At 48.4% G+C, this 26,499-nt stretch overlaps 1 protein-coding gene across 1 annotated transcript in view; it reads right to left on the bottom strand.

The window, feature by feature from the left end:
- LOC121847214 (SH3 and cysteine-rich domain-containing protein 2-like) overlaps nt 1-20,299 on the bottom strand; it is a 26,590-nt gene extending 6,291 nt beyond the window's left edge. Inside the window, exons 1-7 of the mRNA XM_042327383.1 lie at nt 19,885-20,299; nt 4,712-4,806; nt 3,497-3,587; nt 2,484-2,602; nt 2,035-2,104; nt 1,802-1,890; nt 1,501-1,589 (exon numbers count right to left, since the gene is read on the bottom strand). Coding sequence (XP_042183317.1) covers nt 1,501-1,589; nt 1,802-1,890; nt 2,035-2,104; nt 2,484-2,602; nt 3,497-3,587; nt 4,712-4,806; nt 19,885-20,284 — 953 coding nt within the window. The 5' untranslated portion in view covers nt 20,285-20,299. The remainder of the gene's footprint in view (nt 1-1,500; nt 1,590-1,801; nt 1,891-2,034; nt 2,105-2,483; nt 2,603-3,496; nt 3,588-4,711; nt 4,807-19,884) is intronic.
- Nucleotides 20,300-26,499: the final 6,200 nt, after the last annotated feature.

The following is a 26,499-nucleotide window of genomic DNA, read 5'->3' as shown; positions in this document are numbered from 1 at the left end:
AACACGGACTCTAAACAACGCAATGAAACTTGGCTGAAACAAGCAAGGTGTCGTAGCAAACGAGCCTTCAGTAGCCTAGGCAACGCCCCCTTCCCTTGCAATGGCTGTTTGATATTGTGAGGCAATAATTCCAATGGAAATGTCGAATGTTCATTCAAATGGTGTTGACTGATGTGGCTCATGCGATGTAATGTATTTTTTTGTAATGTCAGTTGACTTGAATCAACTAATCACAGCACATGTTGAAGCACTTCCTGCTTTTACTTCCACCCATTACGCCACCATGGTCTTGAATGAGGATGCCCATTCTATTAATGATATTTCTATGGCAGCACATGCAGTCAGGAGCAGAGGAAAGGAGAAAATGTGGACATATTTTTTTCCCCAGGCTATTTGAACATTTATTGCGTTGACCGCGGTCATTTGGCTGGCCAATTACCATCATCCAAAATACCATGACCATCACAGCCCTATGCACAAGCACACACCCCTCACAAACACATAAACATGAATCAGACTCATGTACACAGACTACGCAGTATCCACTGTCCTATATACAGAGCTAGTGTACTGTACTGTCCTGTATACACACAGCTACTGTACTGTCCTGTATACACAGAGCTGCTGGGCTGTCCTACATACACAGAGCTACTGTACTGTATACACAGAGCTACTGTACTGTCCCCATTACACAAGTTCTCTCTATGAAGTCCCTTGGGTGTCTGCTCTGCTCTCCCTGCTGCCCTATTTGATCGTCCTGGCCTGTCACAGCTACTCTCTCTCTTTACACAGAGCTCTAGCTCAGCTCACTGTCCTGTATACACAGAGCTACTCTCTCTCTCACACACACACACACACACACACACACACACACACACACACACACACACACACACACACACACACACACACACACACACACACACACACACACACACAGACCCATGAGACACCAGATGGCTGTGAACCATCCCCATGGCGATGTACCTCTTTATTACCTGCACCCACAGCTCTCTTCTCTCCCTAACACACATCTTGACCTTTATACTCTTCTATCTTTCCTCCCTCATCCCTGTCCTTCCTTCCTCCTCCTCTTCCTCTCACTCCCTTCTACCCTCTCCCTGTTCTGCTGGCATTCTTTGCATCTGTTTTGTCTCTCCCTTCCCTTCTCCCTTCTCTCCCTTCCGTTTTGTCTGTTTCAAGCTGTTCTCTCCATCTAGACCCTCCATATTTCTCCTCATCCTTTCATCTCTAATTCATTTTCAGTGTCTTTATCATTCAGCCCCCGCCCCACCCCACCCCAAAGCGGACAGTGTGTATGTGTGGGCGGTAATTGTCGCTGTGTTTTATCATTAGCAGGCTGCACCTCCTTAATGGTTCCTTCACATGGTCCCTTCTACAGATGGCAAGGATGTTTTAATCTTGAAGAAATGACAGATGCTGTAGAATACCGGGACGGACACACAAACCCACACAAACAGACCCCATTCAATCACTCACTCTAGTCCGAGGTCGTTGTGCTCCTGAGGCAGGAACTTGAAGAGCGCTACATACGTGTGGATGGAGTGAACCTCAATACGCCTGGGAACCTGGATGGACACAGACAGGGAGAAGGAATACAGACGGAAAAACGTTTTAGTTAAATATAGTGTCTCTGAACATAAGGTCAGTTAGCAGGAAGAGGACTGTGTGTGTGTGTGTGTGTGTGTGTGTGTGTGTATGTGTGTGTGTGTGTGTGTGTGTGTGTGTGTGTGTGTGTGTGTGTGTGTGTGTGTGTGTGTGTGTGTGTGTGTGTGTGTACCTTCACACTGGTTTCCTCTACAGGCTCCTGGAGCTGCTCGCTGTCCCCACCCTCAGGTTCCGCCTTCTCGTTTTCACACGGAGGCAGATCTGACAGACAAGGAGATGCGTCACTCAGCCTGAACGATCAGGTCAGACAGCAAGCAAGGATGTACATACTCAAGACACACACACACACACACATAAATACACGAGGACACACACACGCGAACAGACACACACACGTGTTCTTACCCCCTGTCTCCTGTGGCATCTCCTCCTCCATGCTGTACTGCCTCTGCTCCCCCTCCTCTCCTCCTTCACCCTGAGAAACAGAGAAAATAAATGGAAAAAGAGGGATTCAAGACAAAAAAGATGGAACAGAGTGAGAGAGGACAAACTCGGGACACATCGAGACACTAAATGTGTTTCTGTAGTTTTCTAAGTCAAACCCTTCTTTTAGCAGGTAAGTTGACCGAGAACAGACTCTCAGGCTCTGAGTCATCTAGTTGAAGTGAGGGAGAATTGCTGGTTTTGCTAGAAACACAACAGGACAATAGAAATAGGCTCACATGCAGGTGATGGAGCATGTGGAGATTGGGTCACATGATTGGGTACAGGGTCACATGAAGGTGAAGGCCCCCTCTATAGAGTCACTAATTAACAGGCTCCGTGTCCCCATGGTACAGGTGGTGACGTCATACCTGGCTGTGCGTGGGCGACTCGGACACGCTCCCAAAACTGGAGCGGCTCATCTGTGCCAGGGACGTCCCATAGCGCAGGGCTGCGTAAATAGGGTCCACCCCACGCCCCCGGCCTGCCCCTGAAAACACACACAGATATTTAAACCTTTACAGGAACACACGCACAGACAAGCAGCATCAGAGATTGGGAACTGCCGTCATAACTGACGTTAAGGGAGGCCCAGCCCAGAGCTCTAAATATAGGTGTAATGACCCAGTCCCAGACAGACAGTGACCTACTGAAGATCTGACAGAGGGCACCAGTGAAGTCCAAGGCTCTTTACAAGTTTGCACATTGTATTTTCAGGAAGTACATTGTCGTTTCAGTGCTCTGTGAGATGAAAGTCAAGCATTAGTGGTAGAGGCTGTATTGAGTTGATGTTTTTTCAGTATCGGTCAGAGTGAGAATCAGTTGGGACTGGTTCTCTATTCCAGGTAGAGCTCCATCAATTTAAACCAGTCATTTCCCTGCTCAACAGTCACTGTAATGGCAGTGAGGTGGGCTGTTCTGTACTACCTGATGTGTGTAATGACAGGTGATAATCCCAGCCTGCCCTGGCTCAGACCCAAGGTGAGAGTCCCAAACAGAACCCTATTCCCTTTATAGTGCCAAGGGGACAGGGTCCCATTTTGGAACACAAGCCCGACGTCAAAGTGACAGACCTGGGGTTATGGTGGTGGGAGGGAGGGGGCAGGTTAACAGAACACTGATGGACGGAAGGAGGAAGGAAACAGGGAAGAAGGAAAGGACAGCAGGTGGAATGAGAGCTGGCCCTTATTCATAAGGATCTATTCTATAGGGTGAAGGACTTTAATCACGTCCACTTCCTCTCAGGGCTAGGATACGACACACACATGCAGATAGACACGTGCAGAATACACACGTCTTCATGCACGACACCCCACACATGGATGCAGATACACAAATCCACACACACACACACACACACATTTTCATTACTGGGCATGCTCACCTTGGGTGGGCAGCACCTCCTTGACGACAGCCAGCTGTTCGTTAACCAGCATGGGAGAGCTGAAGTTCCGCTTGAAGGCCCCGACCCCAGACTAACACACACAGAGGAGGGAGAATAATATGGATTTTCTGTTTACAGGCATTCATTTTTATAGCCTGTAGTTCTGGGTTTTTATTCAGCTAATTTATAGAATTACATTACAGTAATTGAAGTAGAGAGAGAGGACGAGATAGGGCGGACTAAGCAGCAACAGTCTGACCAACAGTTGCCAAAAGTCAATACATGAGTATCCTGTGAGAAGTAATATTGCTAACATCACTGTGTTTTCTCTGGCTTAATTGTAAATCAATTAAACCTGCTGCCGGGGTCTCGACACGCGCAACCTTGCGCGGGCACACACACGCACGCACACTCACACACACATATTGAAGCACTCACACAAGCACGCAGACTACTTACACGTTCCCAACTGCACACAGAACACACAAACAATTTAACACCGAATTAGGCACGGGGACTGTTTCAATGGAGATGTTGATTTCCCTGTGTGCTGACATTGAGATGAGCTATCAGCACTGTTATAAGGCAGGGGCAGAGTAACAGGGATGAATGGTGTTCCTTTGTTCCTTCCAAAGATATTCTGGCTTATCTATGTATCTCTCTCTCTCTCTCTCTCTCTCTCTCTCTCTCTCTCTCCATCACACACTCCCTCTCAACTACTCAGTACAGTATTTTCTTCTACATCCAACAGCTCCTGAGTTCCTCAGTGAATTTCAAACAACGTTGTTCAGGGACCTGACTTCCCCTGCATACTAATGACTTCTATCTGGCATCCTTGAAGGGATCAAGAAGGATCATGTGTGGTTTGAAACAGATAGGGAATATTTAGGCAGGGAGAATTCAGACAGGGGAGCTTCTGCCTTCTACTAGAGGGACCACTCTGACCACTGATTAACAGACCGGTTTCAACAGCATCAGCAGTATCTATGCACACACAGCTGTACACAAATGCATACACACGCACACACACCTACAAACACTGCTGCATAGTCACTGCCCATTCCATATGTGTGCCCATACTGTTAGCAGCTTTTACTGCATACATGGACAGGACCTTGAGAAGCACTGATCCAGCCTTGGGGCCAGTACTGCAGGGGTTGCAGGGGGAGTGTGTGTGTGTGTGTCCAGATCTGTAGACCAGGACAGGGGACATACCTTTCCATTGCAGGGCTGCTGGGACAACTCTGAGGTGCACCACAGGTGAGCACCCATCTTACAGGTTTTACACCGAAGACCCTGTTTAGAGTTACCTACAGACAGAGAGAGAGAGAGAGAGAGAGAGAGAGAGAGAGAGAAAAGAGGTCATGAGCAGATGAGCTCCTGCATTTTTCAGCATGTTCTTAAAAAAAAGATAGATAAACATTTTTTTTGTCAGGAACATATACAGGATGCTACCCTCTACAACATAACCTTCACTCCAAATTAAAACTCAAAACCTACAACCTGATTTTGGAATCACCTGGAAGGCTTACAACTACCAAAGATTATTATTCCAAAGCAGGACAGCAAATTCTCTGGAAAACAACCGAAACCTGAAAACACCATCCAACCTGGAACTGAGTGACTAATGTTTAGTCTGAAACTATATTTTATTTCCAAAAGCCAAGAAGAAAAATACATGACTTTATGAGGACTGAATGCTAAATGAAGGCTGCCAAGCTTGATACAACTTCAATTAGCACTGATGTGTCAAGTGAGAGGTGTCAAAGCCCTTTAGCCCAACAATGGCAGGAGAGTCACGCAGTCGACTCCAACCAAATGGAGAGGCCTTAGAAGCTGCCTCCCGCTATTCAGAGGTAATTAAAATACACTACCCTGTGTATGTAAAGAATGTTAAGACACGAAAATAGCACAAAATTAAGCTACTTATGGAAAATCAAGAGACACTTTTTGCTGACTATTATAAAAATGGGAACATCAGCAACCTCATCTTCCACACAGACCATCTCCTGGCATTGCACAGTGCTGTATTAGCACACTACCCCTCTGTTAAGAGAGGGGGGGTGTTACCGAGGGGTGGAAACTCAGGATACTAGACAACGAGGACTCTGAGTCAGCTAATATAAATCTCTATAAGTATGCAACAGTATTGGTACAGGGCAACCCCAAACAGTTTCAGCTGGACTTTCACCTAATCAAAGAATTAGCTCAGCAGGAGAAGCTCTCCCTTGAGAAAGAAACCTCCACCCCGAGTGGGTCAGACCAGACCTTTTCATTATATAACCCCACAGATGAGCCACCCCCGGCGGAAAGTCAACCTCCCAGCACAGAGTAAGTACTACTCCCTCATTGAAATGAAGGATAAATTCACCCAGCTGGAGGTAAGGCAGGTGGAGCTGGAACAGCAGGTGATTACACTCCAATCAGCACAGACCCAGACAACAGTCCAGCACAACAACACCCCCTTAACCAGACCCGGAGTGCTGGAGGTGGAGAGAGACATATCTGCACTCTGGACTGTGGTGAGACAACTACAACAGGAGAAAGAGCAGGAGCAGGAGCAGAACAGAGCACTAGAGGAGAGGATCAGACTGCTGGAGGAGAGGGTGAGGGGGGTGGCGTGTGACAGAGATCAACCTACTAGAGCGATGGCCACCCCCGCAGAGAAGCCAGCAGAACAGCCCACCTCAGTTCCCGACAAAAGTCTCGACACCACAGCAGAACAGTCCACCCCAGACAGACCCTGACCACGTCGACATCACAGCGGGACAGACAAATGAAGAACCCCAAGCCCAGGGGATCTCACCCCCTCTGAGCACCCCCCCTGTCAGCCACCCTGACAGCGCTCCTGATAACCCCCCCACACCCACTGAGGACATACACAAGACACAGGTTGTACTCCTTATGGACTCAAATGGGAAATATATACAAGGGAAAAAAACGTTTTCCCAAACACAGTGTGTCTAAACTCTGGTGTCCAAACACCCAGCGCGCCCTAGACCTTCTGTCTGAGGGCCAACTATGTTCACATAGTTACATAATAATACACACAGGCACAAACGACCTCAGAGCACAGCAGGAAAGGGTGGCCACAGCACTCAAAGGAGTGATTGAAAAAGCTTCTTCTACTTTCCCCAATGCACAAGTGGTTACATCCACCCTGCTACCACAAAAAGATTTCCACCCTGATACCATACCATGGGAAAACGCAAGTATTTCCCGTGACTGTGCCTCAAAACCAAATGTTTACCCGGCCCACCACTCCACCCTGGACTTGAACAGCCTTTATGACCAGGTCCACCTATACAAGGCAGCAGTGCCCACCTTCTCCCGGACCCTAAAGGACATCGCTCTCAAACGCAGCCCCAACACTTCACACAGGAGCAACAGATCAATAGACACCAATAGACACCCCCCCGGACCTACACATAGAGGACCTACATCCAGACCTCATCCACACCCCCAACCCAACCAATCAACCCCCCTCAGATTAGATTTATGCCCCTCCTGCCCACCCCATCCCCACAAAGAGGGCCTCAACATGGAAGTCACACATACACCCAGGCAGTGAGCAGGCAAACAGGCCCAACCCCCACTCTTACACTAGCCCAAGGCAATGGCATGTACCAGATGCTCAACAGGCTCTGCTCACACTTACTGGCCTGAGGCCAAACCGCATGACCAACATCATTGGACACTTTATGGAACACAAAGCCTTCACTATCTCATCCTGGAATATCCAAGGCCTCATCCTGGAATATCCAAGGCCTGAGGCATTTGGCCTAAAGAGCAGGAACCTGGACTTCATCAAAGAAATCAGAAATACAGACATTGTCATCCTACAAGAAACCTGGTATAGAGGAGACGGACCCACTGGTTGCCCTCAAGGTTACAGAGAGCTGGTAGTCCCATCCACCAAACTACCAGGTGTGAAACAGGGAAGGGACTCTGGGGGTATGCTAATTTGGTATAGAGCAGACCTAACTCAGTCCATTAAATTAATCAAAACAGGAACATTTTACAATTGGCTAGAAATTCAAAAGGAAATTATCTTAACGGAGAAGAATGTCCTCCTGTGTGCTACCTATATCCCCCCACTAGAATCCCCATACTTTAATAAAGACAGCTTCTCCATCCTGGAGGGGGAAATCAATCATTTCCAGGCCCAGGGACATGTATTAGTCTGTGGCGACCTAAATGCCAGAACCGGACAAGAACCTGACATCCTCAGAGGTGGAGGTGACAGCATTCCCCCCCACATATGAGCCCCTAGGCACAACTATGACAACATAACTAACAAAAACGGGTCACAACTCCTGCAGCTCTGTCACATGCTGTGTATGTACATAGTCAATGGTAGGCTTCGAGGGGACTCCTATGGTAGGTACAGCTATAGCTCATCTCTTGGCAGTAGTACTGTAGACTACTTTATCACTGACCTCAACCCAGAGTCTCTCAGAGCGTTCACAGTCAGCCCACTGACTCCCCTATCAGATCACAGCAAAAGCACAGTCTACTTGAAAAGAGCAATACTCAATCATGAGGCATCAAAGCCAAAGGAACTCAGTAATATTAAGAAATGCTATAGATGGAAGGAATGTAGTGTGGAAACCTACCAAAAAAACAATTAGGCAACAACAAATTCAATCCCTTTTAGACAATTTCCTGGACAAAATGTTCCACTGTAATAGTGAAGGTGTAAACTTGGCAGTAGAAAATCTAAACAGTACATTTGACCTCTCAGCTTCCCTATCAAATCTAAAAATGTCAAACAGAAAACCCGAATAAAATTAACAACAATGACAAATGGTTTGATGAAGAATGATAAAACCTAAGAAAGAAATTGAGAAACCTGTCCAACCAAAAACATAGAGAGCCGGAAAACCTGAGTCTACCCCTTCACTATGGTGAATCACTAAAACAATACAGAAATACACTATGAAAAATGAAGGAACAGCACATCAGAAATCAGCTCAATGTAATTGAATAATCCATAGACTCTAACCACTTCTGGGAAAATTGGAAAACATTAAACAAACAGTAACACGAAGAACTATCTATCCAAAATGGAGATGTATGGGTAAACCACTTCTCCAATCTTTTTGGCTCTATAACAAAGAACAAAGAACAAAAACATATACATGATCAAATACAAATCTTAGAATGAACTATTAAAGACTACCAGAACCCACTTTATTCTCCAATTACCTTTAATTCACTACAGGACAAAATAAAAACTCTCCAACCCAAAAAGGCCTGTGGTGTTGATGGTATCCTCAATGAAATGACAAAATATACAGATAACAAATTCCAATTGGCCATACTAAAACTCTTTAACATCATCCTTAGCTCTGGCATTTTCCCCAATATTTGGAACCAAGGACTGATCACCTCAATCCAAAAGTGGAGACAAGTTTGACCCCAATAACTACAGTGAGATATGCGTCAACAGCAACCTTGGTAAAATCCTCTGCATTATAATTAACAACAGACTCGTACATTTCCTCAGTGAAAACAATGTACTGAGCAAATGTCAAATAGGCTTTTTACCAAATGATCGTACGACAGACCACGTATTCATCCTGCACACCCTAACAGACTCAGTGAGCATAGTTTTCCTATCGAGAAAGGCTGCCGTAGGCAGACCTGGCTCTCAAGAGAAGACAGGCTATGTGCACACTGACCCACAAAATGAGGTGGAAATTGAGCTGCACTTCCTAACCTCCTGCCAAATAGATGACCATATTAGAGACACATATTTCCCTCAGATTACACAGACCCACAAAGAATTCGAAAACATCCCCGATTTTGATAAACTCCCATATCTATTGGGTGAAATACCACAGTGTGCCATCACGGCAGCAGGATTTGTGACCTGTTGCCACAAGAAAAGGGCAACCAGTGAAGAACAAACACCTTTGTAAATACAACCCATATTTATGTTTATTTATTTTCCCTTTTGTACTTTAACCATTTGTACATTGTTACAACACTGTGTATATATACATAATATGACATTTGTAATGTCTTTATTCTTTTGGAACGTCTGTGGGTGTAATGTTTACTGTTAATTTTGATTGTTTATTTCAATTTTGCATATTATCTACTTCACTTGCTTTGGCAATATTAACAGATGTTTCCCATGCCAATAAAGCCCCTTGAATTGAATTGAATTGAGAGAGAGAGGGAGAGGGGGAGAGTGAGGAGTGGTTAGAGAGAGAGAGAAAAGAGAGAGGGGGGAGGTTGAGAGAGGGGGTGAGAGAGAGGGGGGATTGAGAGAGAGGAAGAGAGAGACAGAATGTAGTAATAAATAAGGTTGGCATGTGATCAAAGCAGGTTCCTGTTTGATGTAAATCTCATCTCAGTCGTCCAGAGAGGGTTGATCAAGCACTGCCCTACTTCTATTGTGCTGCACTGCCTTCTGAACTAAGCAGTGCATTATCAACGGTCCCTCTCAAAACATAGAGAGACTGACAACCAGCTGGAGGCATTTGGGTTCTATTTGGTTTTTAGTCACACCAATTCTCATCAAGCATTGTCTTAGGAACAAGCCTAGTTAGAGTGGAAAAATGTTCTTTGTCCTTTTTCTAAGATATAATTCGTTTTGCGTTTTTTCTTTTCTATGTTGGAGAGTGAGAAGACAATCCCTATGTCATTCAGCTGCATTGTTTGAGTCATCCAAACTATTTATTTCCAGTTCAAGGTTTACTTATTCACTGGTGCCAAAAATAATGTTTAGAAGGATTTAGTCTAGAGCCCTATGATTACCAATCCATAACAAAGATGTGGAAACACTAACCAAACAATACATGAACTGAACTGAATCTTCTATTTGCTCAAGCTCAGTTCTGTTACAAACTGGGAGGGGAGGAGAGTGGGAGAGAAAGGAGAGACTGGGAGGCAGAGAGCAGAGACTATGAGAGAGTGGGAGAGAGAGGAGAGACTGGGAGAGAGAGAGAGTGAGGAGAGACTGGGAGATGAGGGGAGAAACAGGGAGAGAAGAGAGACATAGAGAGGAAAGACAGAGAGAGGAGACACAGAGAGAGGAGACACAGAGAAAGGAGAGACAGAGTGAGGAGAGACAGAGAGAGAGGAGAGACAGAGAGAGGAGACAGAGAGAGGAGAGACAGAGAGAGAGAGAGAGGATAGACTGGGAGAGAGAGAGGAGGGACAGAGAGAGGAGAGAGAGAGGAGAGACAGAGAGAGAGAGAGGAGACTGATAAGAGACACAGAGAGAGTAGAGACAGAGAGAGGAGAGACTGGGAGAGAGAGAGGAGAGACAGAGAGAGGAGAGACTGGGAGAGAGAGAGGAGAGACTGGGAGAGACAGAGAGAGGAGAGACTGATAAGAGAGATGAGAGACAGAGAGGTGAGAGACTGGGAGAGAGAGAGGAGAGACTGGGAGAGAGAGAGGAGAGACTGGGAGAGACAGAGAGAGGAGAGACTGATAAGAGAGATGAGAGACAGAGAGGGGAGAGACTGGGAGAGAGAGAGGAGAGACTGGAAGAGAGAGAAAACAGACTGGGAGAGAGAAGAGACACAGAGAGAGTAGACACAGAGAGAGCAGAGACTGGAGAGGAGAGACTGGGAGAGAGAGAGGACAGACAGAGAGAGAGAGTAGAGACAGATAGAGGAGAGACAGAGAGAGGAGAAACTGGGAGAGAAGAGACTGGGAGAGAAGAGACTGGGAGAGGAGATAGAGAGAGGAGAGACAGAGATAGGAGAGACTGGAAGAGATAGAGAGCAGACTGGGAGAGAGAGGAGAGACTGGAAGAGAGAGGAGAGAGAGAGAGATAAGAGACTGGGAGAGACAGAGGACAGACTGTGAGAGAGGAAAGACTGGAAGAGAGAGAGGACAGACTGGAAGAGAGAGAGAGGACAGACTGGGAGAGAGAGAGGACAGACTGGGAGAGAGAGAGAGAGAGGAGAGACTGGAAGAGAGAGAGGAGAGAGAGGAGAGACTGGAAGAGAGAGGAGAGACAGATAGGATAGACTGGGAGAGAGAGAGGACAGACTAGAAGAGAGAGAGGACAGACTGGGAGAGAGAGGACAGACTGGGAGAGAGAGAGGACAGCCTGGGAGAGAGAGAGGACAGACTGGAAGAGAGAGAGGACAGACTGGGAGAGAGAGAGGACAGACTGGAAGAGAGAGAGGACAGCCTGGGAGAGAGGAGAGACTGGAAGAGAGAGGAGAGACAGAGATAGGATAGACTGGGAGAGAGAGGACAGACTGGGAGAGAGAGGACAGACTGGGAGAGAGGAGAGACTGGAAGAGATAGGAGAGACTGGGAGAGAGAGGACAGACTGGGAGAGAGAGGAGAGACTGAGATAGGAGAGACTGGGAGAGAGAGGAGAGACTGGGAGAGGGAGAGGAGAGACTGGGAGATAGAGAGGAGAGACTGGGAGAGAGAGGTGACAGAGGAGAGACAGAGAAGAGACCGGAAGAGGGAGAGGAGAGACTGGAAGAGAGAGGAGAGACAGAGATAAGATAGACTGGGAGAGAGAGGATAGACTGGGAGAGAGAGGACAGACTGGGAGAGAGAGGACAGACTGGGAGAGAGAGGGGAGACAGAGATAGGAGAGACTGGAAGAGAGGAGATACTGGAAGAGAGAGGAGAGACTGGGAGAGGGAGAGGAGAGACTGGGAGAGAGAGGAGAGATTGGGAGAGAGAGGAGACAGAGGAGAGACAGAGGAGAGCCTGGGAGAGAGAGGAGAGACTGGAAGAGAGCGGAGAGACTAGGAGAGAGAGGAGAGACTGGAAGAGAGAGGAGAGACTGGGAGAGAGAGAGGAGAGACTGGGAGAGAGAGGAGAGAGGGGAGAGACTGGGAGAGAGAGGAGAGACTGGAAAAGAGAGGAGAGACTGGAAGAGAGAGGAGAGACAGGGAGAGAGAGGAGAGACTGGAAGATAGAGACTGGGAGAGAGAGGAGAGACTAGAAGAAAGAAGAGAGAGAGGAGAGACTGGAAGAGAGAGGAGAGACTGGAAGAGAGGGAGAGACTGGGAGAGAGAGGAGAGACTGGAAGAGAGAGGAGAGACTGGGAGAGAGCGGAGAGACTAGGAGAGAGAGGAGAGACTGGAAGAGAGAGGAGAGACTGGGAGAGAGAGAGGAGAGACTGGGAGAGAGAGAGAGAGAGGGGAGAGACTGGGAGAGAGAGGAGAGACTGGAAGAGAGAGGAGAGACTGGAAGAGAGAGGAGAGACAGGGAGAGAGAGGAGAGACTGGAAGATAGAGACTGGGAGAGAGAGGAGAGACTAGAAGAAAGAAGAGAGAGAGGAGAGACTGGAAGAGAGAGGAGAGACTGGAAGAGAGGGGAGAGACTGGGAGAGAGAGGAGAGACTGGAAGAGAGAGGAGAGACTGGGAGAGAGAGGAGAGACTGTGAGAGAGAGAGGACAGACTGGGAGAGAGAGGAGAGAGGGGAGAGACTGGGAGAGAGAGGAGAGACTGGAAGAGAGAGGAGAGACTGGAAGAGAGAGGAGAGACAGGGAGAGAGAGGAGAGACTGGAAGATAGAGACTGGGAGAGAGAGGAGAGACTAGAAGAAAGAAGAGAGAGAGGAGAGACTGGAAGAGAGAGGAGAGACTGGAAGAGGGGAGAGACTGGGAGAGAGAGGAGAGACTGGAAGAGAGAGGAGAGACTGGGAGAGAGAGGAGAGACTGTGAGAGAGAGAGGACAGACTGGGGAGAGAGAGGACAGACTGGGAGAGAGAGAGGACAGACTGGAAGAGAGAGAGGACAGACTGGGAGAGAGAGGAGAGACTGGAAGAGAGAGAGGAGAGAGAGGAGAGACTGGAAGAGAGAGAGGAGAGACAGAGATAGGATAGACTGGGAGAGAGAGGACAGACTGGGAGAGAGAGGACAGACTGGGAGAGAGAGGAGAGACTGGAAGAGATAGGAGAGACTGGGAGAGAGAGGACAGACTGGGAGAGAGAGGGAGACAGAGATAGGAGAGACTGGAAGAGAGGAGATACTGGAAGAGAGAGGAGAGACTGGGAGAGGGAGAGGAGAGATTGGGAGAGATAGGAGACAGAGGAGAGACAGAGGAGAGACTGGGAGAGAGAGGAGAGACTGGAAGAGAGAGGAGAGACTGGGGGAGAGAGAGAGGAGAGAGGGGAGAGACTGGGAGAGAGAGGACAGACTGGGAGAGAGAGGGGAGACAGAGATAGGAGAGACTGGGAGAGAGAGGACAGACTGGGAGAGAGAAGAGAGACAGAGATAGGAGAGACTGGGAAAGAGAGGGGAGACTGGAAGAGAGGAGATACTGGAAGAGAGAGGAGAGACTTGGAGAGGGAGAGGAGAGACTGGGTGATAGAGAGGAGAGACTGGGAGAGAGAGGAGACAGAGGAGAGACAGAGGAGAGACTGGGGAGAGAGAGGAGAGACTGGAAAGGAGCAGAGAGACTAGGAGAGAGAGGAGAGACTGGGAGAGAGAGAGGAGAGACTGGGAGAGAGAGAGGACAGAGTGGAAGAGAGAGAGGACAGACTGGGAGAGAGAGAGAGAGAGAGAGGAGAGACTGGAAGAGAGACAGAGATAGGATAGACTGGGAGAGAGAGGACAGACTGGGAGAGAGAGGACAGACTGGGAGAGAGAGGAGAGACTGGAAGAGATAGGAGAGACTGGGAGAGAGAGGACAGACTGGGAGAGAGAGGGGAGACAGAGATAGGAGAGACTGGAAGAGAGGAGATACTGGAAGAGAGAGGAGAGACTGGGAGAGGGAGAGGAGAGACTGGGAGATGGAGAGGAGAGACTGGGAGATGGAGAGGAGAGACTGGGAGATAGAGAGGAGAGACTGGGAGAGAGAGGTGACAGAGGAGAGACAGAGAAGAGACCGGAAGAGAGAGAGGAGAGACTGGAAGAGAGAGGAGAGACAGAGATAAGATAGACTGGGAGAGAGAGGATAGACTGGGAGAGAGAGGACAGACTGGGAGAGAGAGGACAGACTGGGAGAGAGAGGGGAGACAGAGATAGGAGAGACTGGAAGAGAGGAGATACTGGAAGAGAGAGGAGAGACTGGGAGAGGGAGAGGAGAGACTGGGAGAGAGAGGAGAGATTGGGAGAGAGAGGAGACAGAGGAGAGACAGAGGAGAGCCTGGGAGAGAGAGGAGAGACTGGAAGAGAGCGGAGAGACTAGGAGAGAGAGGAGAGACTGGAAGAGAGAGGAGAGACTGGGAGAGAGAGAGGAGAGACTGGGGAGAGAGGAGAGAGGGGAGAGACTGGGAGAGAGAGGAGAGACTGGAAAAGAGAGGAGAGACTGGAAGAGAGAGGAGAGACAGGGAGAGAGAGGAGAGACTGGAAGATAGAGACTGGGAGAGAGAGAGGAGAGACTAGAAGAAAGAAGAGAGAGAGGAGAGACTGGAAGAGAGAGGAGAGACTGGAAGAGAGGGGAGAGACTGGGAGAGAGAGGAGAGACTGGAAGAGAGAGGAGAGACTGGGAGAGAGCGGAGAGACTAGGAGAGAGAGGAGAGACTGGAAGAGAGAGGAGAGACTGGGAGAGAGAGAGGAGAGACTGGGAGAGAGAGGAGAGAGGGGAGAGACTGGGAGAGAGAGGAGAGACTGGAAGAGAGAGGAGAGACTGGAAGAGAGAGGAGAGACAGGGAGAGAGAGGAGAGACTGGAAGATAGAGACTGGGAGAGAGAGGAGAGACTAGAAGAAAGAAGAGAGAGAGGAGAGACTGGAAGAGAGAGGAGAGACTGGAAGAGAGGGGAGAGACTGGGAGAGAGAGGAGAGACTGGAAGAGAGAGGAGAGACTGGGAGAGAGAGGAGAGACTGTGAGAGAGAGAGGACAGACTGGGAGAGAGAGAGGACAGACTGGGAGAGAGAGAGGACAGACTGGAAGAGAGAGAGGACAGACTGGGAGAGAGAGGAGAGACTGGAAGAGAGAGAGGAGAGAGAGGAGAGACTGGAAGAGAGAGAGGAGAGACAGAGATAGGATAGACTGGGAGAGAGAGGACAGACTGGGAGAGGGAGGACAGACTGGGAGAGAGAGGAGAGACTGGAAGAGATAGGAGAGACTGGGAGAGAGAGGACAGACTGGGAGAGAGAGGGGAGACAGAGATAGGAGAGACTGGAAGAGAGGAGATACTGGAAGAGAGAGGAGAGACTGGGAGAGGGAGAGGAGAGACTGGGAGATGGAGAGGAGAGATTGGGAGAGATAGGAGACAGAGGAGAGACAGAGGAGAGACTGGGAGAGAGAGGAGAGACTGGAAGAGAGAGGAGAGACTGGGGGAGAGAGAGAGGAGAGAGGGGAGAGACTGGGAGAGAGAGGACAGACTGGGAGAGAGAGGGGAGACAGAGATAGGAGAGACTGGGAGAGAGAGGACAGACTGGGAGAGAGAAGAGAGACAGAGATAGGAGAGACTGGGAAAGAGAGGGAGACTGGAAGAGAGGAGATACTGGAAGAGAGAGGAGAGACTTGGAGAGGGAGAGGAGAGACTGGGTGATAGAGAGGAGAGACTGGGAGAGAGAGGAGACAGAGGAGAGACAGAGGAGAGACTGGGAGAGAGAGGAGAGACTGGAAAGGAGCAGAGAGACTAGGAGAGAGAGGAGAGACTGGGAGAGAGAGAGGAGAGACTGGGAGAGAGAGAGGACAGACTGGAAGAGAGAGAGGACAGACTGGGAGAGAGAGAGGAGAGACTGGAAGAGAGAGAGGAGAGAGAGGAGAGACTGGAAGAGAGAGAGGAGAGACAGAGATAGGATAGACTGGGAGAGAGAGGACAGACTGGGAGAGAGAGGACAGACTGGGAGAGAGAGGAGAGACTGGAAGAGATAGGAGAGACTGGGAGAGAGAGGGGAGACAGAGATAGGAGAGACTGGAAGAGAGGAGATACTGGAAGAGAGAGGAGAGACTGGGAGAGGGAGAGGAGAGACTGGGAGATGGAGAGGAGAGATTGGGAGAGAGAGGAGACAGAGGAGAGACAGAGGAGAGACTGGGAGAGAGAGGAGAGACTGGAAGAGAGAGGAGAGACTGGGGGAGAGAGAGAGGAGAGAGGGGAGAGACTGGGAGAGAGAGGACAGACTGGGAGAGAGAGGGGAGACAGAGATAGGAGAGACTGGGAGAGAGAGGACAGACTGGGAGAGAGAAGAGAGACAGAGATAGGAGAGACTGGGAAAGAGAGGGGAGACTGGAAGAGAGGAGATACTGGAAGAGAGAGGAGAGACTTGGAGAGGGAGAGGAGAGACTGGGTGATAGAGAGGAGAGACTGGGAGAGAGAGGAGACAGAGGAGAGACAGAGGAGAGACTGGGAGAGAGAGGAGAGACTGGAAAGGAGCAGAGAGACTAGGAGAGAGAGGAGAGACTGGGAGAGAGAGAGGAGAGACTGGGAGAGAGAGAGGACAGACTGGAAGAGAGAGAGGACAGACTGGGAGAGAGAGAGGAGAGACTGGAAGAGAGAGAGGAGAGAGAGGAGAGACTGGAAGAGAGACAGAGATAGGATAGACTGGGAGAGAGAGGACAGACTGGGAGAGAGAGGACAGACTGGGAGAGAGAGGAGAGACTGGAAGAGATAGGAGAGACTGGGAGAGAGAGGACAGACTGGGAGAGAGAGGGGAGACAGAGATAGGAGAGACTGGAAGAGAGGAGATACTGGAAGAGAGAGGAGAGACTGGGAGAGGGAGAGGAGAGACTGGGAGATGGAGAGGAGAGATTGGGAGAGAGAGGAGACAGAGGAGAGACAGAGGAGAGACTGGGAGAGAGAGGAGAGACTGGAAGAGAGAGGAGAGACTGGGAGAGAGAGGAGAGAGGGGAGAGACTGGGAGAGAGAGGACAGACTGGGAGAGAGAGGGGAGACAGAGATAGGAGAGACTGGGAGAGAGAGGACAGACTGGGAGAGAGAAGAGAGACAGAGATAGGAGAGACTGGGAAAGAGAGGAGAGACTGGGAAAGAGAGGAGAGACTGGAAGAGAGAGGAGAGACTTGGAGAGGGAGAGGAGAGACTGGGTGATAGAGAGGAGAGACTGGGAGAGAGAGGAGACAGAGGAGAGACAGAGGAGAGACTGGGAGAGAGAGGAGAGACTGGAAAGGAGCAGAGAGACTAGGAGAGAGAGGAGAGACTGGGAGAGAGAGAGGAGAGACTGGGAGAGAGAGAGGACAGACTGGAAGAGAGAGAGGACAGACTGGGAGAGAGAGAGGAGAGACTGGAAGAGAGAGAGGAGAGAGAGGAGAGACTGGAAGAGAGAGAGGAGAGACAGAGATAGGATAGACTGGGAGAGAGAGGACAGACTGGGAGAGAGAGGACAGACTGGGAGAGAGAGGAGAGACTGGAAGAGATAGGAGAGACTGGGAGAGAGGACAGACTGGGAGAGAGAGGGGAGACAGAGATAGGAGAGACTGGAAGAGAGGAGATACTGGAAGAGAGAGGAGAGTGGGAGAGGGAGAGGAGAGACTGGGAGATGGAGAGGAGAGATTGGGAGAGAGAGGAGACAGAGGAGAGACAGAGGAGAGACTGGGAGAGAGAGGAGAGACTGGAAGAGAGAGGAGAGACTGGGGGAGAGAGAGAGGAGAGAGGGGAGAGACTGGGAGAGAGAGGACAGACTGGGAGAGAGAGGGGAGACAGAGATAGGAGAGACTGGGAGAGAGAGGACAGACTGGGAGAGAGAAGAGAGACAGAGATAGGAGAGACTGGGAAAGAGAGGAGAGACTGGAAGAGAGGAGATACTGGAAGAGAGAGGAGAGACTTTGAGAGGGAGAGGAGAGACTGGGTGATAGAGAGGAGAGACTGGGAGAGAGAGGAGACAGAGGAGAGACAGAGGAGAGACTGGGAGAGAGAGGAGAGACTGGAAAGGAGCAGAGAGACTAGGAGAGAGAGGAGAGACTGGGAGAGAGAGAGGAGAGACTGGGAGAGGAGAAGAGAGGGGAGAGAGAGGAGAGACTGGAAGAGAGAGGAGAGACTGGAAGAGAGAGGAGAGACTGGGTGATAGAGAGGAGAGACTGGGAGAGAGAGGTGACAGAGGAGAGACAGAGAAGAGACTGGGAGAGAGAGGAGAGACTGGAAAGGAGCAGAGAGACTAGGAGAGAGAGGAGAGACTGGGAGAGAGAAAAGAGAGGGGAGAGAGAAAAGAGACTGGAAGAGAGAGGAGAGACTGGGAGAGAGAGGAGAGACTGGGAGAGAGAGAGGACAGACTGGAAGAGAGAGGAGAGAGAGGATAGACTGGAAGAGAGAGGAGAGACTGGAAGAGAGAGGAGAGACTGGAAGAGAGAGGAGAGACTGGAAGAGAGAGGAGAGACTGGAAGAGAGAGGAGAGACTGGAAGGGAGAGGAGAGACTGGAAGAGAGAGAGACTGGGAGAGAGAGGAGAGACTAGAGGAGAGACTGGAAGAGAGAGGAGAGACTGGAAGAGAGAGGAGAGACTGGGAGAGAGAGAGGAGAGACTGTGAGAGAGAGGAGAGACTGGAAGAGAGAGGAGAGACTGGGAGAGACTGGGAGAGAGAGGAGAGACTGGGAGAGAGAGAAGAGAGACTGGGAGAGAGAGGAGAGACTGGGAGATAGAGAGGAGAGACAGAGAGGAGAGACAGAGGAGAGACTGGGAGAGAGAGGAGAGAGAGGAGAGACTGGGAGAGAGAGGAGAAACTAGGAGAGAGAGAGGAGAGACTATGAGAGAGGAAAGACAGAGAGACTGGGAGAGAGAGGAGAGACTAGGGGAGAAAGAGGAGAGACTATGAGAGAGGAGAGACAGAGACAGTGGGAGAGAAAGAGAAGAGACTGGGAGCAATGAGGCAGGCTACAGGAGAGCTGGATCAGCTGGTGCGTTGAAGAAAAGAAAAAATTATGATGTAAGCAAACACAAGCAAAAACAAAGAGGAATAAAATAGCTTCTGCAATCAATCATGGTGACAGGAAGTAGATTTAGCAAAGAGGAAAAGAGTATGAGAATGTTAAACCTCTACACACGCAGCAGCATATCAAATCAAGGGCACGTGAACACGCAAACTAGACTTGCCCTCAGCTTCTCATTCCAATCATACTGTATGCTTTATGTCTGAAAACCCAGAATACACACAAGAGCGGAGTGTAATACCATTCCTGTGGTACCTCTGCTATTCTCCTGCATAAATTCCAATTATAATCCACCTAATGTTTGCTTCACTGTTATCAATATTACATTGTTATTGCTATTGAATAGGAATTAAATTACGTGAGTAATTTCAACTAAGATTTTCCAGTCATTAGCTACCTAGTCAGGTGCTGCCTTTGAAATCTGTTCACTTAATAGTCAAGTGGATTCTAGTATAATGGATAGTGGCAGTGACCTAATAAAGTAATAACACTGACCAGCTAGAAATACAAGATCAAGTAACCAGGAGAAATGGCTGAATGAAGCAACTAATCCTACATAGACACTGAGGCCTAAGCAGGCTGGTAGTGTCGAGAGGCCTGGGAGTAAAGTAGGCACCTTACCCACGATCAGGTGCTTGCAGAGCTGGCAGTGGGTGGGCTTGCGGAAAATGTGCTCCTGGAAGCAGTGGTTCACCTGCGTCAGTGGGCGGGTTGGGGGCGGGGCCTTGGAAGACAGCGAGGGGGAGGGGCTTAGAGACGGGGAGTGGGAGCAGAGGGAGGGGTTGGGGCTGAGTGACGGAGAGCGGGAGGGTGAGCATTCACTGGCGAGGGGAGAGCCAGGGGGCGGGGAGGGGGGTGGCGGGTCGGTGATGAAGTCTGGGGGGAGACGGGCGTCACTGTAGGACCTCTGGAAGAAGTTCTCCACACTCTTACTGCGCATCAGGGTCTTAAAGGAGAGGGAGCGCTTCAGACGCTGGAGCTGCAGGGAGGGAAAGAGGAGAGGGGAGCATGAGGAGAACATTCACAACAGATATCAACGCGTGAGGGATTTCACAGGTACAATAACAGGTGTACGTACCAGTTGTTCCCCCGAGAGGATGAACAAGCAATTTTCCATTGCCAATTCGTTTCCATAGAACATGCAGTTCCATAAACAAGTGATGTTGACTCACCATTTCATGAAAAACCAACAGCACAAAAGGACATTAGCACTCGCATGGAGAATAATCATTTGTGAAATGCCATTTAGTTGGGTTTCATGTAAGGTTGCTAGCCCGTAACCCACTGGGCACAGACGCCAATTCAAAGTCATGTCAAAGTCATTTTGTTGAAATGACATGGAAACATCATTGACTCAACCAGATTGTGCCGAGTGGGAAGGCTTTACGTTGAGGTTTGAATGTGTGTAAATAAAATGTCCCTGGTTCGGCGGGAGAGAGGCTGATGAAAAGGACTGTTCCAGTTTACCCAGCAGCCTTATCAACAGCTATCAGCAGCCAATCTCATGGCTCCTTATCTGATTCAGTACCTTTACAGGGCCAATTGATGATGCAATCGCACCAGCCTACCTCTGGCCCATTGTCAGTGTGAGTGCGGGTGCTTGGCTTAAATGGTAAACATACACACATATCACACACACCTATACATGCAGTGCACATTTACACACACACACTTTCACACATACTGGGGCCAAGCTTCCTGTCATCCAGTACTTCTATACCAGGCGGTGTCAGAGGAAGGCCCTAAAATTGTCAGCCACCCTAGTCATAGACTGTTCTTTCTGCTACAGCACGGCAAACGGTACCGGAGCGCCAAGTCTAGGTCCAAGAGGCTTCTAAACGGCTTCTACCCCCGAGGCATAAGACTCCTGAACATCTAATCAAATCTTTTACACTGCTGCTACTCTCTGTTATTATCTATGCATAGTCACTTTAATAACTCGACATACATGTACATATTACCTCATTTACCTCGACTAACCGGTGCCCCCTCCCATTGACTCTGTACTGGTACACCCTGTATAGAGCCTCGCTATTGTTATTTCACTGCTGCTCTTTAATTATTTGTTACTTTTATTTCTTTAAAAAATATATATTTTTCTTAAAACTGCATTGCTGGTTAAGGGCTTGTAAGTAAGCATTTCACTGTAAAGCGCATGTGACAAATAACATTTGATTTGACACACACACACAAACAAACACACAACACACACACACACACACACACACACACACACACACACACACACACACACACACACACACACACACACACACACACACACACACACACACACACACACACACACACACACACAACACACACACACACACACACACACACACACACACACTCACAGGATTATTCACACAGCATCCTTACCCCACGTATTGTACATGACGTGACTATCATTCATTCCTTATCAGCTCTACTGACCGAGCTGTTCCTGGATGACTGATAAATGAACACATGTCAAAGCCATCACTCCTGTATCCTGTCTCTCTGTCTCTCCAACTTGCATTGATTACCTAAATAAATACATGTCGCTCAACTGACTGATGATCTCCCCAGGCGCAGGTTGACGTTTATTGTTATGAATCTTTCCCTGGAGGCAGAACTGAACCTTTTCTACTATAGCAGGGCCAGCTGCAAAGTCAAAATGGGCTATTATCGTAAAAATGTATGGAAAACAAAAATGTTTTTTTTTTTTTTACTTTTAATTTAAGGTTAGGGTAAGGCATTAAGATTAGCAGTGTGGTTAAGTTTAAAACCCGATTTTATGACTTTGACTGTGCTAGCTAGTGACCACTGCAGAGCTGCCTCCAGGGCAAGATTTATGACAATAAATGCCAACCTGCTCCTCAGGCCAGAGATACTGATTGATGATCATACATCATGAAGAGTTAGGTGTTATGGATGGTGCTGTGGTGAAGTGTCTGTCACAGAGACACCATGGAGGTGACAGGAGGAAGAATAGCTAGCAGAGAGAGAAGGGCGTTGTCCTCTCCTCTGTCTCTCCTCTGTCTGAAATAAAAGAACAGACCAGGGTAGGCAGACACACCATTGATCCACCACAGACACAGCTCCCTGCACTGTGCGTGCGAATGCACATACGCACACACACACACACCGGCGCACACACTCTCTCTCTCTCTCTGCCCGTCGGTCTGCAGCTAGCGGAGGCTTACGCCTCTGTTTCTCAGGGAATAGGAGATGAAAACAGTTTGTCCAAGAGAGTGTGTGAGTCAGAAAGACAGATAGCTCCCCAGTGTCCCTGTGTACGTGTTAATGAGCGTAGAAGTGTGTGTGAGTGTACTGGTCTGTGTCGAGTGTGTGTTTCTCCCCGTGTCAAATCATTTGATTACAGCTGCTCATCTGAGTCGATGACGATTGAAGTGGAGAGGCGGTTTGGTTTGACACACCTGTCAGCGCGGCGCTCCCTACGTAGCTACCATAAGGCGCGGTGCAGTGCGTCAGGCGTTTGTCCAGAGCATGTTAAGTCATAGGAAAGAAGCGTTGGCGTCATAGTAACAGAATCTAGATTCTATTTCTATGGTCGGTTGTAGCAAACACGTCTCAATTAGAGCGTATCTAATCAAGCCTCTGTGATGTTCTTCCCAAATAGCACTCTATTCCCTTTCTAGCGCATATGGGCCGTGGTCAAAAGCAGTTCACCATTAGATAAAATAGGGTGCCATTTGGGACTCGGCCAGAGAGAAACCCTCGTTAAACTCTATTTTAGTTGAGACGGCCGCAGCTTATCATCTGAAGTAACGCCAACATTAACCTACAGTACTGCCAGTTGGCTTCATGCATAGTAATACACAAGGCTCCAGTTCATAATGACTGTTTGTTGTCATTTACATGTGGATTAAGTCCTTTGCATACAATACCTTATGTGACCTAGCTGCTGTACAAATCCAACCCTGGCATACATATGTGTGAACTAGTCCCTGAACTGCTTTATTCAATGCCTTTCCTTTGCAATTTCATGACAATAATCCCAGGAAGTCGAGGGATCGTTTTGCACCAGCCTCTCCACGTCCTGTGTAGTCACGTGGGTCGTGCGTCAGCCAGGCTAAGAGGAGGACTGCCTCAGAGGAAAAGCTTTCTCTATCTCTCTGTCTTTTCATTTCTCTCTCTTTCTCTCTCTCTCTCCGTCTCTCCCATCCCTCCCTGTCCCCCCTCCCCTCTCTCTGCCATATATCATGGGCATCCAGCCCCCACCCTCAAGAAGAATCCCTCTCTCTAGTGTCTGTTTGTCTAACTGTTAAACTCCCAGGTCAAAGCTGTGCTGAGCAACAAACACTGTTGCAGCCCTGGGAGAGACAGAGGGATGTTTATGGACAGCTCTCAAAATGAAAAACAAGGGAACAAACAGAACACACAAACACACACGCACACGCACACGCACACACACACCCCTTGGGTTTTGCTCTGTCTGGAGATGCAAGAGAAACGATTGGCAGACGATACAGTATAAATAACCTGCTGGGAAACTTCCCTAAGTCTAAATGAATAATGTCGAAAGAGACACACATGCACACTGCACATACACACACACACAAAACATACATTTTCTCTTTTTTCTTGTTGCTGTTCACGTGTTAATCGGATGCAAGCAGCACAGGGGGAGGGGGCATTGGGAAATGTTGTGCTGTCTGTCTTTTAGAACATTATTCCAGTGAAGCAACGGTCTCTGTGAGAAGTTTGATCCAAAGCAGTGACTTATCCTTTGTGGTCTTTGAGTTGTTGTTGAATTTATCCCCCTCAAACATTTCTCCAAACCAGCCCTTCCTTACCTCTCTGACTCATGGGTGTGTTACGTAAAGATATAACACTCACTCACTTTTCCCCATTGCCCCGGCTGGCGCATAGGGCAAAGAAGATATGACACACAAAGGTAAAGATATGACACAGCACATTTCTACTTCAGTATTGTTTTTTTGTGTACCTAGTTATCTATTATAACTTGTTTTAACTGTCTGGTATTAGTTGGTAAGGAACTATTGTATCGGAAGGCAAATTTCAGTGCAAGCAAACAATCAAGTATAATCTTATTTTACCATCATCCAGCAATCCCCTCCCTGACCGGACCAGATTATTGTTCAGACTGCAGCTTGACTGCAGCAGGTTGACTGCAGCAGGTTGACTGCAGCAGCTTGACTGCAGCAGCTTGACTGCAGCAGCTTGACTGCAGCAGCTTGACTGCAGCAGGTTGACAGCAGCAGGTTGACTGCAGCAGGTTGACTGCAGCAGGTTGACTGCAGCAGGTTGACTGCAGCAGGTTGACTGCAGCAGGTTGACTGCAGCAGGCAGCAGGTTGACTAGCTGGCCCTGGGGACACACAGGTGTCTTCATATTCTTCACTCCCCCCCCACCACTCTCTGTAGACATCTTCTGACCCAATATCTCCACTACTGCCTCCACACTGGGTTACTTCCATAGCTATTGGTTTAGAGTGCACACATTATGTCAATTCAATAGAACAATCAACCAGGTTTAAGTGCTACACTAGGTGATCATTCTGCTGCAGTGATCCTGCTAGAAGCACCACGAGCAGAGTGGCTCCATCCCTCACGGCTAGATCAGGTCAGGACACTGGTAGAGTTAGATAGATTAGATAGAGTGATAGGTAGGTAGGTAGGAACAGTAAGGTATGTACTGTAGGTAGGTAGGTAGGAACAGTAAGGTATGTACTGTAGGTAGGTAGGTAGGTAGGTAGGTAGGTGGAATGTAGGTAGGTAGGTAGAAGGTAGTTAGGAACAATAAGGTATGTGCTGTACGTAGGTAGGTAGGAACAGTAAGGTATGTACTGTAGGTAGGTAGGTAAAAGGTAGGTAGAAGGTAGGTAGGAACAATAAGGTATGTACTGTAGGTAGGTAGGTAGGTAGGTAGGTAGGTAGGTAGGTAGGTAGGTAGGAACAGAAAGGTATGTACTGTAGGTAGGTAGGTAGGTAGGAACAGTAAGGTATGTACTGTAGGTAGGTAGGAACAGTAAGGTATGGTGTGTAGGTAGATAGGTAGGACTGTAGGTAGATAGATAGATAGAGATAGATAGATAGATAGATAGATAGATAGATAGATAGATAGATAGATAGATAGATAGATAGATATGTAGGTAGGTAGGTAGGAACAGTAAGGTAGGTAGGTAGGTAGGAACAGTAAGGTATGTACTGTCGGTAGATAGGTAGGTAGGTAGGTAGGTAGGTAGGTAGGTAGGCAGATAGGAAGGTAGATAGATAGATAGATAGATAGATAGATAGATAGATAGATAGATAGATAGATAGGTAGGTAGGTACGTAGGTAGGTAGTTAGGAACAGTAAGGTAGGTAGGTGGGCAGGTAGGTAGGTAGGTAGGTAAGAACAGTAAGGTATGTACTGTAGATAGGTAGGAACAGCAAAGGAATGTACTGTAGGTAGGTAGATAGAGAGAGATAGATAGGTAGGAACAGTAAGGTGTGTACTGTAGGTAGGTAGGGAGAAGGTAGGTAGGAACAGTAAGGTATGTACTGTAGGTAGGTAGGAACAGTAAGGTATGTACTGTCGGTAGGTAGGTAGGTAGGTAGGTAGGTAGGTAGGTAGAAGGTAGGTAGGAACAATAAGGTATGTGCTGTAGATAGGTAGGTAGGTAGTCGGTAGGTAGGTAGGTAAAAGGTAGGTAGAAGGTAGGTAGGTACAATAAGGTATGTACTGTAGGTAGGTAGGAACAGTAAGGTATGTTCTGTAGGTAGGTAGGTAGGTAGGTAGGTCAGGTAGGAACAGTAAGGAATGTTATGTAGGTAGGTAGGCAGGAAGAATAAGGTATGTAGTGTAGGTAGGAACAGTAAGGTATGTACTGTAGGTAGGTAGGTAGGAACAGTAAGGTATGTACTTTAGGTCGGTAGGTAGGAACAGTAAGGTATGTACTGTAGGTAGGTAGGAACAGTACGATATGTCATGTAGGTAGGTAGGCAGGAAAAGTAAGGTATGTACTGTAGGTAGGAACAGTAATGTATGTACTGTAGGTAGGTAGGTAGGTAGGTAGGTAGGTAGGTATGTACTGTAGGTAGGTAGGCACAGTAAGGTATGTATATAGGTAGGTAGGACCAGTAAGGTATGTACTGTAGGTAGGTAGGAACAGTAAGGTATGTACTGAAGGTAGGTAGGTTGGAACAGTAAGGTATGTACTGTATGTAGGTAGGTAGGTGTGTACTGTAGGTAGGTAGGTAGGTAGGTAGGTAGGAACAGTAAGGT

The sequence above is a fragment of the Oncorhynchus tshawytscha genome, linkage group LG09 (assembly GCF_018296145.1).
Source record: "Oncorhynchus tshawytscha isolate Ot180627B linkage group LG09, Otsh_v2.0, whole genome shotgun sequence".
In the NCBI taxonomy this organism is placed as follows: domain Eukaryota; kingdom Metazoa; phylum Chordata; class Actinopteri; order Salmoniformes; family Salmonidae; genus Oncorhynchus; species Oncorhynchus tshawytscha.
The sequence above is the reverse complement of the archived record's forward strand: the minus strand, read 5'-3'. Positions and strand labels throughout refer to the sequence as shown.